The sequence below is a fragment of the Saccopteryx leptura genome, chromosome 1, assembly GCF_036850995.1.
Source record: "Saccopteryx leptura isolate mSacLep1 chromosome 1, mSacLep1_pri_phased_curated, whole genome shotgun sequence".
NCBI classification, from domain to species: Eukaryota; Metazoa; Chordata; class Mammalia; order Chiroptera; family Emballonuridae; genus Saccopteryx; species Saccopteryx leptura.
This window is the reverse complement of record NC_089503.1, coordinates 203,367,471-203,380,135: the sequence shown is the minus strand read 5'-3', so window position 1 is coordinate 203,380,135 and position 12,665 is coordinate 203,367,471. Positions and strand designations below refer to the sequence as shown.

Sequence of the window (12,665 nt, the reverse complement as noted above, 5' to 3'; positions counted from 1 at the left end):
CAGTTCCCTATAATTACTGTATTGCTGCCTATTTCTTCCTTCCGGTCTGTTAATATTTGTTTTATATATTTCATTCCTATGTTGGGTGGATATATATATATATTTATAAACTTTATATCCTCTTGTTGGGCTGACTCCTTTATCATTACATAATGACCTCCTTTGTCTCTTATTTCAAATTTTTTTAAATGTTTATTGTATTGATTTGAGAGAGGAAGGGAGAGAGGGAGAGAGAGACTGGAACATCGATCTGTTCCTGTCTGTGCCCTGACCGTGGATCAAACTGGCAACCTCTGTGCTTCATAATGATGCTCTAACCAACTGAGCTACCAGACCAGGGCTCGTATTTCAATCTTTATCTTTTTTTTTTTTTTTTTTTTTTTTTTTTTATTTTTCTGAAGCTGGAAACGGGGAGAGACAGTCAGACAGACTCCCGCCTGCGCCCGACCGGGATCCACCCGGCACGCCCACCATGGGGCGACGCTCTGCCCACCAGGGGGCGATGCTCTGCCCATCCTGGGCGTCGCCATATTGCGACCAGAGCCACTCTAGCGCCTGGGGCAGAGGCCACAGAGCCATCCCCAGCGCCCGGGCCATCTTTGCTCCAATGGAGCCTTGGCTGCGGGAGGGGAAGAGAGAGACAGAGAGGAAAGTGCGGCGGAGGGGTGGAGAAGCAAATGGGCGCTTCTCCTGTGTGCCTTGGCCGGGAATCGAACCCGGGTCCTCCGCATGCTAGGCCGACGCTCTACCACTGAGCCAACCGGCCAGGGCAATCTTTATCTTAAAGTCTATTTTGTATGATATAAGTTTAGCTACTTCTGCTTTCTTCTGTTTCCACTGCATGGAATGTCTTTTTCCATCCCTTCACATTCACTTTGTTTACATTCTTACATCTGAAATAATTCTCTTATAGGCATCACATATTGGGTCTTGTTATTTTATCCATTCAACCATTCTATGCCTTTTGATTAGAGAATTTAGTCCATTTACATTTAAAATGATTAATGATAGATAAGGACTCACTATAGCTATTTTGTTAACTGTTTTCTGGTTGTTTTATAAACATTTTGTTTCTTCCTTCTCTTTTTTCTAATCCTTTATGATTTGATGATTTTCTATAGTGATATATTTCTTCTTTTTTTTTTTAAAGATTTCATTTATTGATTTTAGAGGGAGGGGATAGAGAAAGAGAGAGAGAGAGAGAGAGAGAGAGAGAGAAAGGTAGGGGGAGGAACAGAAAGCACCACCTCATAGTAGCTGCTTCTCGATGTGCCTTGACTGGGTAAACCCTAGGTTTTGAACCAGTGACCTCAGCATGTCAGGTCAATGCTTTGTCTACTGTGCCATCAATGGTCAGGCTAATTATATTTATCTTTTTTTTTTGTTCATATATTATAGATTTTATTTTTGTGGTTACCTTGTGATGTATAAAAAACACTTTATATTTATTACAGTGTATTTTCAGCTGAACAACTTAAGTTCAAATGAATAACTAAAGCTCTAAAATTTCACTCTCTTCCCCTACCACATGTATAATGGAAATAATGCTAAGTAATTATTATCATTAATGCTAAGTAATTTAAAATAGCATGGCACTGATATTGTTATAATTTAAATGAACACAAATAACTTCGTACTTTAACCTTCTACATAAAAATTCTTACCTTGCAATAACAGATTCAATTGGCATGATATCAGGCACATAGTGGGCCATAGGGGAAACAAAGTGTCCATCAAGGATCCTACAGTCTGACTGCTCTTCAATCTAAAAGAAAAACAAAACCAAGATGTATACATGTGAACAAGATATCTCTGTCTATTATAGAAAAATGTTTTTCTATAAAAATTTCCATTCAATTATGAACTTTTTTCCAGTGCCTACTATGTACAGCACCTTTTTTTTTTTTTTTTTTGCCACACACTGCTGTCTAAGGACATGTCTCTAATTCACACACATTCCTTTTCCTTCTATATCCTGTACTACACAGTCTAGTTGGGAAAGTAAACTATAAATAAACCTCATTTTTACAATGATATGCAGTAACTCCAAATAAAATACTAGTTAGAATTAGACAATATAAAAGTAAACTTAAGGGCAATTTACAAATTGTAAAAATAATTTACAAAATCAAATAAGGGTTGATATCAAATATGTTAGTATGACTCATTTTCAAGCAATCTATTAATATAATAAGTCATGTCAACACATCAAATAAGAAATGTGACATTTACATATATAGCAAAGGCATCTGGTAATATAAAATATCTAAACTTTCCCCCCCTCAGATAGTTGTGTTTTTTTTTAAACAAAACAATTTTATCAGGCCAATATTCAAAATTGAATTAGCAGGAATGCACCACATTGAAATCAGAAACAAATGAAAACCCGCATCTGTTGATGCCACATACATACAGCTTTACTGAAAATACAAATTCTAGCCAGTTCTATCAACCTCACTTATTAAATAATCCACATTTTTGCAAGTGACATAAAATGCTTCTTTACTATGAAGTAAGTTTTCATAAGTTTGACACATTATTGTTAATCCTTTATGAGGTCTTAGTCATCTATCTTTTCTTGCTGGCCGGTATCATGCTGTGTTGGTCAGGCTGCAGCTTTATAACACCCATTGATACATGATGGAACCAGTTTTTACTTATCAAGCTTCCTTTTCAGGTATTCCCAATCTGATCGTACTCTCACGGCTCTTTACAAAATAATTTTAGGAGGCTTTTATGGACCAAAGCTGTAAATTAAATGTTTTAATTGAGGTTGTACTGCATTTTTTGAAAACGGTAAGAGGACCTAGCATATGTATAATGTGAAATTTTTAATCCAAGAAGTCTTTTCACTTTAATCCTTGTTTTGCCTGTAAGTACAGTTTAAAGTTTTCATCTTATATAGTCTATAAAAAGAATAATTGATAAGATGGCAGTATAAACTAATGTGAAGGGAATAATAAATAGTTCATCCCAACAATGTTGGGATAAACGAGCCTTTGGTAAAAAGAAAAAGCAAATTTAGAGCCTTATATAATAGAGATTTGAAAATTAAGCAAGCTATAACTCAACAATAAAAACATGAATAACACAATTAAAAATGAGCAATCAGGGTCTGACCTGTGGATAAAGTGTCAACCTGGAACACTGAGGTCGCCAGTTTGAAACCCTGGGCTTGCCTGGTCAAGGCACATACTTCGAGAAGTGAGGTGATGCTTCCTGCTCCTCTATGCTGCCTCCACCTCCCCTCTCCCCCCTTTAAATCAATCAATAATTTTTTTTTTTTAAATGGGCAACTGGGGCTAGAGCCACGCTTGGGTATCAGCTATTGCCTTATTGTGCCGGAGTCACCAGGGAGCAACTGCTGGCCTTATTTGACAAAAGTGGCCCCTCTATGGTACAGTCAGTGATGACTGTGGCCCCTCTATGGTACAGTCAGTGATGACTGTGCCCCTCTATGGTACAGTCAGTGATGACTGTGGCCCCTCTATAGTACAGTCAGTGATGACTGTAGCCCTTCTATGGTACAGTCAGTGATGACTGTAGCCCTTCTATGGTACTGACATGACAATAGCAGAGGGGCCGGGGAGGAAGCAAGTATTTCACAAATATTTCTCCAAAGAAGAAATTGGCCACAAATGGCCAATAAGCACATACAAATGCTCAACATCATAGTTATTAGGGAAAGGCATATCAAAAAATCACAATAAAATACACTTCACCTACACTAGGATGGCGAGGAGAAGTAGAAATATCGATGAGAATGTGGAGATATTGGTACCATTATCACTGCTTATAGGAATGTATTGTATAGTGGTGCACTTTGGAAAAACAGCAGCAGTTTGTTAAACATAAAAAGTTAAACACAGGCCCTGGCCAGTTGGCCCAGCGGTAGAGCGTCGGCCTGGCGTGCAGGGGACCCGGGTTCGATTCCCGGCCAGGGCACATAGGAGAAGCGCCCATTTGCTTCTCCACTCCCCCCCCCTCCTTCCTCTCTGTCTCTCTCTTCCCCTCCCGCTCCTTGGCCTTTGCCCCAGGCGCCAGAGTGGCTCTGGTCGCGGCAAAAGCGACGCCCCGGAGGGGCAGAGCATCGCTCCCTGGTGGGCAGAGCTTCGCCCCTGGTGGGCGTGCCGGGTGGATCCCGGTCGGCGCATGTGGGAGTGAGTCTGACTGTCTCTCCCCGTTTCCAGCTTCAGAAAAATACAAAAAAAAAAAAAAAAAAAAAAGTTAAACACAGAGTTACCATATCAGCCAATAATTTCACCCTTCAGTATACAGCCAATAAATACAAAACATATAACCACAAAAACATCTGTACATGAATGTCCATAGCACTATTATTCATAATAGTCAAAAAGCCAAAACAACTCAAATGTCCATCAACTGATAAATGGATAAATAAAATGTCATATATCCATACAATCCAGCCATAAAAAGAATTAAGTACTGGTCCATGTTTCAACATGGATGAATCATGAAACTTTGCTAAGTGAAATAAGCCAGATACAAAATACCACATATTCTATGATTTCAATTCTATGAAATGTCCAGATAGGTGAACCCACAGAGAGAGCAGGTTGATTGCCAGCAGGGGGAGGGTGGGGAAATCCGAAGGGATAGCTACTGGGTCCAGGGGTTCTTTCTGGAGCAATAAAAATGTTCTGAAATTCGTGAGAGAGGTCATGGTTACACATTTTGCGAATGTTATAAAAACACACTACACTGTACACTTTTGAAGCATGAATTTATGGCATGTGAATTATATCTTGCTTTTTAAAAAACCTGAGAGAGAGTGAAGAGAGGTGCTGGAGAGAGGAAGAAAATCTTTAAGAAGCATTCCATCACCTTCACAATAACTCATTCTTGGGAAAAAAAATCAATTTAGAAATTAGAATTAAATAGAGAAAATAGAAATGTTTAGAAAATTTGAGGAAGAAATGTTCTAAATCTAGAGGAACAGTTAGATGGTGTAGAGGAGGAATTTCCAGTTAAAATTTTGTTCTTAACAGTGGAATATATCTGAAAAATGAAATCTCCTAATGATACCCAATATATAGAAAGTAGAGTTTTCAGTGAAAGATGTGAAAGCCCACCCACCCACTTGTAACCCCTCCCCAATTGTATTCAGGTACATAAACCTAGAAATACTTTACAAAAAAACATGTGGTTGCTTAAAGACAAAACTATTTCAAATACAGTAAGTAGGTACTCACTTAACATTGTTAACAGATTAATATTCAACGACCTCCGTGTATTTTCTCATCTTCTCTAATTTTATAGCATTTTCTTTCTACCATTCTCTCAGCAATTAACTGTATCCCATACCATTGCACTAATGTTATTCAACAGTTGTTTTTGCTAATATCTTCTCATGTAGTGATTCTTCAACTAGAGTACTTCCCTGTGTTACTTCCAGTTCTTCTGAAATGTTGAATAATTTATTTTAACCCTCATAAACCCTAAATGTAGAAAATGAGGCTTAAAAAGATTCAGTCCTAAATATTTTCTTATATTTAAGCAAGTATATGCTCAACTTTAAATGAATATAATTATTATAAGCATTCAGTTAGGACAGACAAGGATTTTTAAAATATTAAATGAAAATCTATGTTGTATTCATGTTTTAGTGTTTACCATTATTATACTTTTTTTGAAAAGGTTTTATTTAGGCCCTGGCCGGTTGGCTCAGTGGTAGAGCATCGGCCTGGCGTGTAGAAGTCCCGGGTTCGATTCCCGGCCAGGGCACACAGGAGAAGTGCCCATTTGCTTCTCCACCCCTCCCCCTCTCCTTCCTCTCTCTCTCTCTCTCTCTCTCTCTTCCCCTCCTGCAGCCGAGGCTCCATTGGAGCAAAGATGGCCCGGGCGCTGGGGATGGCCCCTTGGCCTCTGCCCCAGGCGCTAGAGTGGCTCTGGTCGCGGCAGAGAGACGCCCCAGAGGGGCAGAGCATCGCCCCCTGGTGGGCAGAGCGTCGCCCCCTGGTGGGCGTGCCAGGTGGATCCCGGTCGGGCGCATGCGGGAGTCTGTCTGACTGTCTCTCCCGGTTTCTAGCTTCAGAAAAATACAAAAAAAAAAAAAAGAAAAAGGTTTTATTTATTCATTTTAGAGAGGGGAGAGACGGAGAGAGACAGAGAGAGACAAGGGGGAGGAGCTGGAAGTTATCAACTCCCATATGTGCCTTGACCAGACAAGCCCAGGGTTTTGAACAGGTGACCTCAGCGTTCCCAGGTTGATGCTTTATCCACTGCACCCCCACAGCTCAGGCCTGTTATTATATTCTTAACATTCAACCTCTTTTTGCTCCATATTTATGGTTAAACCAAAATTTCTATAATTGCATTTCTTTCACTTGATTACCTTATCAATGTATACTGGATAATCACTTGAAACCAGATTCTGACATCTCTCACGATTTCCAATAATCTTTCTGAATTCAAAGAGTCTGTTGTGGTAAGGGAAATAAGGAAGAGATTCAGTACAGCCATATATTGAGACTACAAATAGTGAGTAAAAACTAGCAAGTCCAGTTCATAAAACATGTTCAAACTTAATTTTAATATTCAGAAAGAAAAAGATTAAGCTGTTGGATTTTTGCTAGACATTTTATCATGGGAAAAAAGGCAAGAAATCATTGTTCAGAAAATAATTAACATACATAAGACTAAAAATTAAAGGTACACATTTTGAAAATTCATTTTCCTAAGTCCAGATATTCCACGAGCTATACAGTACATACCAGCCTTGTAGTCATTACAAATTCAATTTACCCAAGAAGGCTCAGTCCCTAGAAACTCTAAACAACTTAATAATTATTAAAGTTAAGAATTTATTTGTGTTTCTGAGGGGTCTTTATTTTTATAACTGAATTACATACATTTAAAATAGCTTAATTTATGAGTTAAAACAAGAAGAATAATTAGAGAAAATAAAACAAACATTCAGGAAAAGTGGTTACCTTTTCAGATCCTCCGGCCTCCCCCATCCTCTGATGAAAAGCTTAGTGAGGAGAAGTCTCCGGTACAGAGTGTCTAACTTGCTCACACCCATCTGTAGTAAGCAAACATCTATGAAACAAAATTTTAAATGACCTTAAAATATTTCACTTTAGGCAGCAGGTCAATTTTCTAAACACCTCTTTAAATATCAGGTAAAAACTAAAAATTGACCTGCTCTCGCCTGACCTGAGGTGGGACAGTTCACCTGGAACGCTGAGGTCGCTGGTTTGAAAGCCCAGACTTGCCTGGTCAAGGCACATACAAGAAGTAACTACTATAGTTGATGCTTCCCACATCTCCCCCTTTAAAAATCAATATATAAAATCTTCAAAGAAATAAAATATTTTTAAAAAATTGATCCACTCTCTTAGCAAGTTTAAATATACAATACTGTTTATTGATTTTGCAGAGAGTGGAAGGGAGAGAGGAAGAAATGGAGGGAAGAATGAAGGGAGGAATAGAGGGTAGGAAGAAGGGAGGGATGGAGGAAGGGAAAAAGAGAGAGATAAGCATCAATTTGTTGTTCCATTTATTTTTATGCGTTCACTGGTTGATTCTTGTATGTGCCCTGACCTGGAATCAAACCTGCAACCTTGGTAGATCAGGATGAGCTACCTAGCCAGGGCCACAGTATTGTTAACTATAGTTACCATGCTATATTTTATTTTTTTAAATTTTTTGACAGCCAGCCAGAGAGAAGGACAGATAGGAATAAATAGACAGGAAGGGAGACAGATAAGCATCCATTTTTTGTTGCAGCTCCTTAGTTGTTCATTGATTGCTTTCTCATACGTGCCTTGATGGGGGGGAGGGGCTACAGCAGAGCAAGTGACCCCTTGCTCAAGCCAGCAACCTTGGGCTTCAAGCCAGCGACCTTTGGGCTTAAGCCAGCAACTATGGTGGGGTCATGTCTATGATCCCATGCTCAAGCTGGTGAGCCTGCACTCAATCTGGCAACCTCAAGGTTTCTAACCTGGGTCCTCTGAGTCTCAGTCTGATGCTTTATCCACTGTGGCACCACCTGGGCAGGCTTGATAAGGTTTTTCTTGAAGGACAAATGTCAGTGTGGTATAATAAAAAAAGATCTGGTCTTTAACCAGTTCCTGGCATGGAGCTCCTAAAACCATTGGATTTTCCTGATAGGAGTGCCTTTGTTATGCTAATCAGGTGAGTTAAAGTTGGCCCTGGAGAGTCTCAGGATAGTTTGTGGCTAGTCATCAGAAAGACCAAACATTTCATGTGCAGGGTTCACTTTGGGCCAGCCTGATTTCCAAAAGAAGGGACCTGGAAGATTGAGTTGAATCACATGACCAATGAACCAATCCATCATGAACACCCCAGTAAGAACTCCAGTAGAGTTTCTTGGTTAATGAACATGACGGGCAGGAGAGTGAATGCCCTCTCCCTGGAGGGGTCATAGAAGCTCCATATTCACTACTATACCTTGCCTTATTCATTTTTTCATTTGACTGTTCTTAAATTGTATCCTCTATTTATTTTTATCTTTATTTATTAATTTCAGAGAGAGGAAGAAAGAGAAAGTGAGAGAGAAATATCAATCTATTTCTGTATATGCCATGACTAGGGATCAAACGAGCAACCTTTGTGTGTCAGGACGATGCTCTCTCTAAGCAACCAAGCTCTCTGGCCAGGGCTTGTATCCTTTGAGCTGTAATCATAAGTAGAATGGTTTCCTGAATTCTCTGAGTGTTTTAGCGAACTACCAATCCATAGGAGTCACAGGACTCCCAAATTCGTAGCCAAGTCAGTCTGAGTGTGGCTGGCATTAGAAGTAACAGCATCTGGGGGAGTGAACCCTTAACTTGTAATTATCTGCACTAGCTCCTGTGGTGTTAGTCTGTGATACGACTTCACTGCCTTCGGAAGTATTCGAGGTCACGTCTTTTCTCTAGAGCAGTAGGAAAGGCAACAATGTCTTCTTTTACAACACCATGGCATCATACCAAAGCAGATTCCATATTAGTAGAGAAAAAAAATGCCAACACTCATATTTTATAGCAAGAAGTACTAAACTTGATCATGAGACATCCCATTTTCCTAGGCAATATTCTCCTAGGTTGGTAATAGATAATAGATAAAAACAAGTAAGACAAACATAAAAGGAGAAAGTTGCAAGGAAAACAGGAAAGAACCTGAAAATAACGAACTAAAATATTTTGTAATCTACTATAAAACTGTTTAGGCATTTCTAATTTTCACCCCTATACCAGAAAAGCCTTCCAAATCACTTTTAATTCCACGTAATACAGACCATAAGAGTCAGCACTCCAAATCGAGGGCAGGTGTATCCCTGGCCATATCTACACACCGTCAACAACTGATCAATGAGAAACAGAAAGCAAATCAAACACACGTAACTTACTATATCGTTTGGTTCTGGAGTTTGGGGTGACAGAATTTAGATCCCATTTCAGGTCCAAGAACAATGTAGAACAGGGTTCCCCAAACTACAGCCTGCGGGCCACATGTGGTCCCCTGAGGCCATTTATCTGGTCCCCCCCACCGCACTTCCGGAAGGGGCACCTCTTTCATTGGTGGTCAGTGAGAGGAGCACATTGACCATCTCATTAGCCAAAAGCAGGCCCATAGTTCCCATTGAAATACTGGTTAGTTTGTTGATTTAAATTTACTTGTTCTTTATTTTAAATATTGTATTTGTTCCCGTTTTGTTTTTTTACTTTAAAATAAGATATGTGCAATGTGCATAGGGATTTGTTCATAGTTTTTTTTATAGTCCAGCCCTCCAACGGTCTGAGAGACAGTGAACTGGCTCCCTGTGTAAAAAGTTTGGGGACCTCTGATGTAGAATTACCAGGTTTTATGGGACACATGTAGCTCTTTCTAGGTAAGGCTAACTGCTACTAAGTGCCAGCATAAAGAGATTAACAATCAGGTCCAGGGTCAGGATAACTACAATTTACCAAAAGGAGGCACCACCTGGAGTCATTCCAGATACTTAAAGTCCCTGTATCAGGCTAGTCTGACACCAGTGAGCTTCTGAAGAAACAGGATTCACTTCTGAAGTATGCATCAAGCCAAACTGACTTAATTTTGGCCTACACTTTTGCATAGCCAATGAGACAGGGAAAAACAAAGTGAAACAAAAATAGAAATTCCTGTACAGTGCCAAGGAATGAAAAGTCTTTCCTAAAAGTGAGCTCTGTTGCTCAAGTGGCACTCCACCTCTCTTATGCCATCTAGTATTTTTATCTCCAAACACTCTGGCAGTTGAGCATTTAAACAATGCAACTCTAATTTTTTCTGGACTTTTATCTTCATATAGTTGATACGTATCTCAAAGGCATATATAAATTTCAAAAAATACCACCATGTACAACTTTACCCCACAAAAATGCAGACCTAATTTTTTTCTTATAACTTGATTTTTAAATCACTTATTTTCAATACAAGTTTATGTAGCAAAAAAAGGGTTTAGATACCCCAGATAGCCACTACTTGCCTCACTCACCAAATTTAATTCTTTTAAATCCTATACAGAAGAGTAGAAAAATTGGTAGATTTGTTCATTTGTTTAGAGGGGTGAATCTTTTTTTTTTTTTTTTTTTTTTTTGAGAAAACCATTTTTATTATCATCATCACCCAGCTTATTTGTGCTGGATTATATAGCAAATGGCCAGATCTTCTAAAGAACATCTACATAACATTTCTTTTATGTTTCAAGAGATGAAAATAACTGTACAAGGTTAAGTACAAAAGTACACAAGACAGCGGACACGAAAAATCATGTATAAGATTTTATCCCACCTGCAGCCTTTTATATATTTTGAAATTCATAAACTAAAAAATATTGTCCTCCTATAGTCAGTCTGTCAAGTTTAATGGAAGTAAATATCTATTTTTAAGTAGTCATGTAGGGAAATGATCAGGTGGACTGTCTCACCTCCTATGTGAAACATTCAGTAAATACTATAATCTCTTTTCAAAATTGGCTCCTCTCTTTCATGGGCTTTTAAAAATACAGTTTTTTAAAGGCTTTTAAACAAGTTACTTTGGGTGCTATGTGTGTGTTCCTAGGAAATAATTTTTTCTTTTTTTTTTAATTGGTACAATACACAGAGATTATTCATTTCCACCAGGTTTACATGCACTGCATTCCATGTACTTCTGTGGTATAAAGTCATCACTTGGAGGCAGTCATGGAAAATCAAGTCAGAAGACCTGAGTTCTCTTACTATCTGTGTGACCTTGAGTAAGCCACCTTAACCTATAAAAGGGGAATAATACCTGGCCTAATACGTAATAGCAAGTTGTTTCATTTAAATAAAAACTGATTACCTGTTCTGATATATTTTAAGAGATACTGGAAAAGATTCTTCTTCACATTTTTTTCACAGGCAGGCTGGTGGTGAAAAGCACAGGCTATAGTCAGGAGTCTGTATTTCTTAGATTCTAGCTCTGTTACTACTAGCTGTGTGATACCAGGCAAATTAATCTCCATGCTTTCTATTTCCTTGAGACAATACCACCTCAGAGGACTGTTATAGGGGTGAAATGAATGACTGTTTATAAGCAGTCATTCAACTACCAATCCTTTATTTTGGTGCAATATTGGTTAAAAATCCCTTTGTAAAATACACATACACACAGGACTGTACTGCACTCCAGGGATTAAAAATGCTGATGATACAGTAAAGCAACATTATAGCAAAATAATAATAATAATAATAATAATAATGATAATAATATATTTTTTACCTATGTACCTTCTTGGAACCAATCATTGGAATCTTACATATTTCGGTGAGCTGTTATCAAACAAATTTGCAAGACAGAATCCAAGTACAAAATGCTAGTTTTGGATTCAGAAGATAATCCTGAACTAATAGAAAACATTTCAAGTTTCGCTGTTCATCAATAGAACGTGTCTGAAAGGACACACTAAAGGTCACCGACATGACAAAGTATCAGAATTGATGGTATATAACACGCAGCCTATAACTAGCGCAGGGCCTGGCATGGGGTAAGTTGCTCATTAATATCGGTCAGAAGAACTGAACTTGGATCCAGTGCTGCCAGCACCACACCGAGTGATTCTGAGTAAGTTATTAACTTCTCTGGATCTTAGCTCTATATAAAATGGGAATGTGTCATTAGTTGTAATCAAATGGAATCACAAGAGAATGTAATTATAAGAGTACTAATAAAACAGTATTTATGACACGTACGACTACAGCTACCAGTTAGCTTACAAGCCTACTTGCAGAGATAAGAGGTTAACATGTAAGCGCCAGGAAATAAACAACATCACGGTCTACTACTCGGTGGGTGGTGGTGGTGGGGGGGGACGACACTCAGAACATATCTTGCAAAACTGTCATCCTCCTAGTGTTGGAAGGAGGTGGTCATTGCTAAGCAGCAGCTGTGGCTCTTCTGACACGGAGGTTAGAACAGAAGGCTCCGCAGAAGACCCGCGCCGCCGGCCGTGGGGTGCGGATCGGGCAGGGAAGAGCGGGCGCGGGACCCCATCTCCAGGGCCCCATCCAGGCCCTCACCAGGCACTGCCGCGAGCTGCCCGTGCAGTCAGCCCGGCGAGAAAGGAGCAGCAGCCACTGCACCGCCCGCGGGGAAAGGGCCGCGGGGGACAGGACCGCGCTGCAGCCCGCCTCCCGGCTACGCCCCGCGGCTCCAGC

At 39.4% G+C, this 12,665-nt stretch overlaps 1 protein-coding gene across 1 annotated transcript in view; it reads right to left on the bottom strand.

Annotated features, from left to right (window-relative positions):
• Positions 1–12,665, bottom strand: part of ABHD18 (abhydrolase domain containing 18) — a 38,296-nt gene that overhangs the window by 25,104 nt on the left and 527 nt on the right. The window contains exons 2-5 of the mRNA XM_066385094.1: positions 11,311–11,374; positions 6,954–7,062; positions 6,356–6,440; positions 1,665–1,765 (exon numbers count right to left, since the gene is read on the bottom strand). Of these exons, the coding sequence (XP_066241191.1) occupies positions 1,665–1,765; positions 6,356–6,440; positions 6,954–7,062; positions 11,311–11,374 (359 nt within the window). The remainder of the gene's footprint in view (positions 1–1,664; positions 1,766–6,355; positions 6,441–6,953; positions 7,063–11,310; positions 11,375–12,665) is intronic.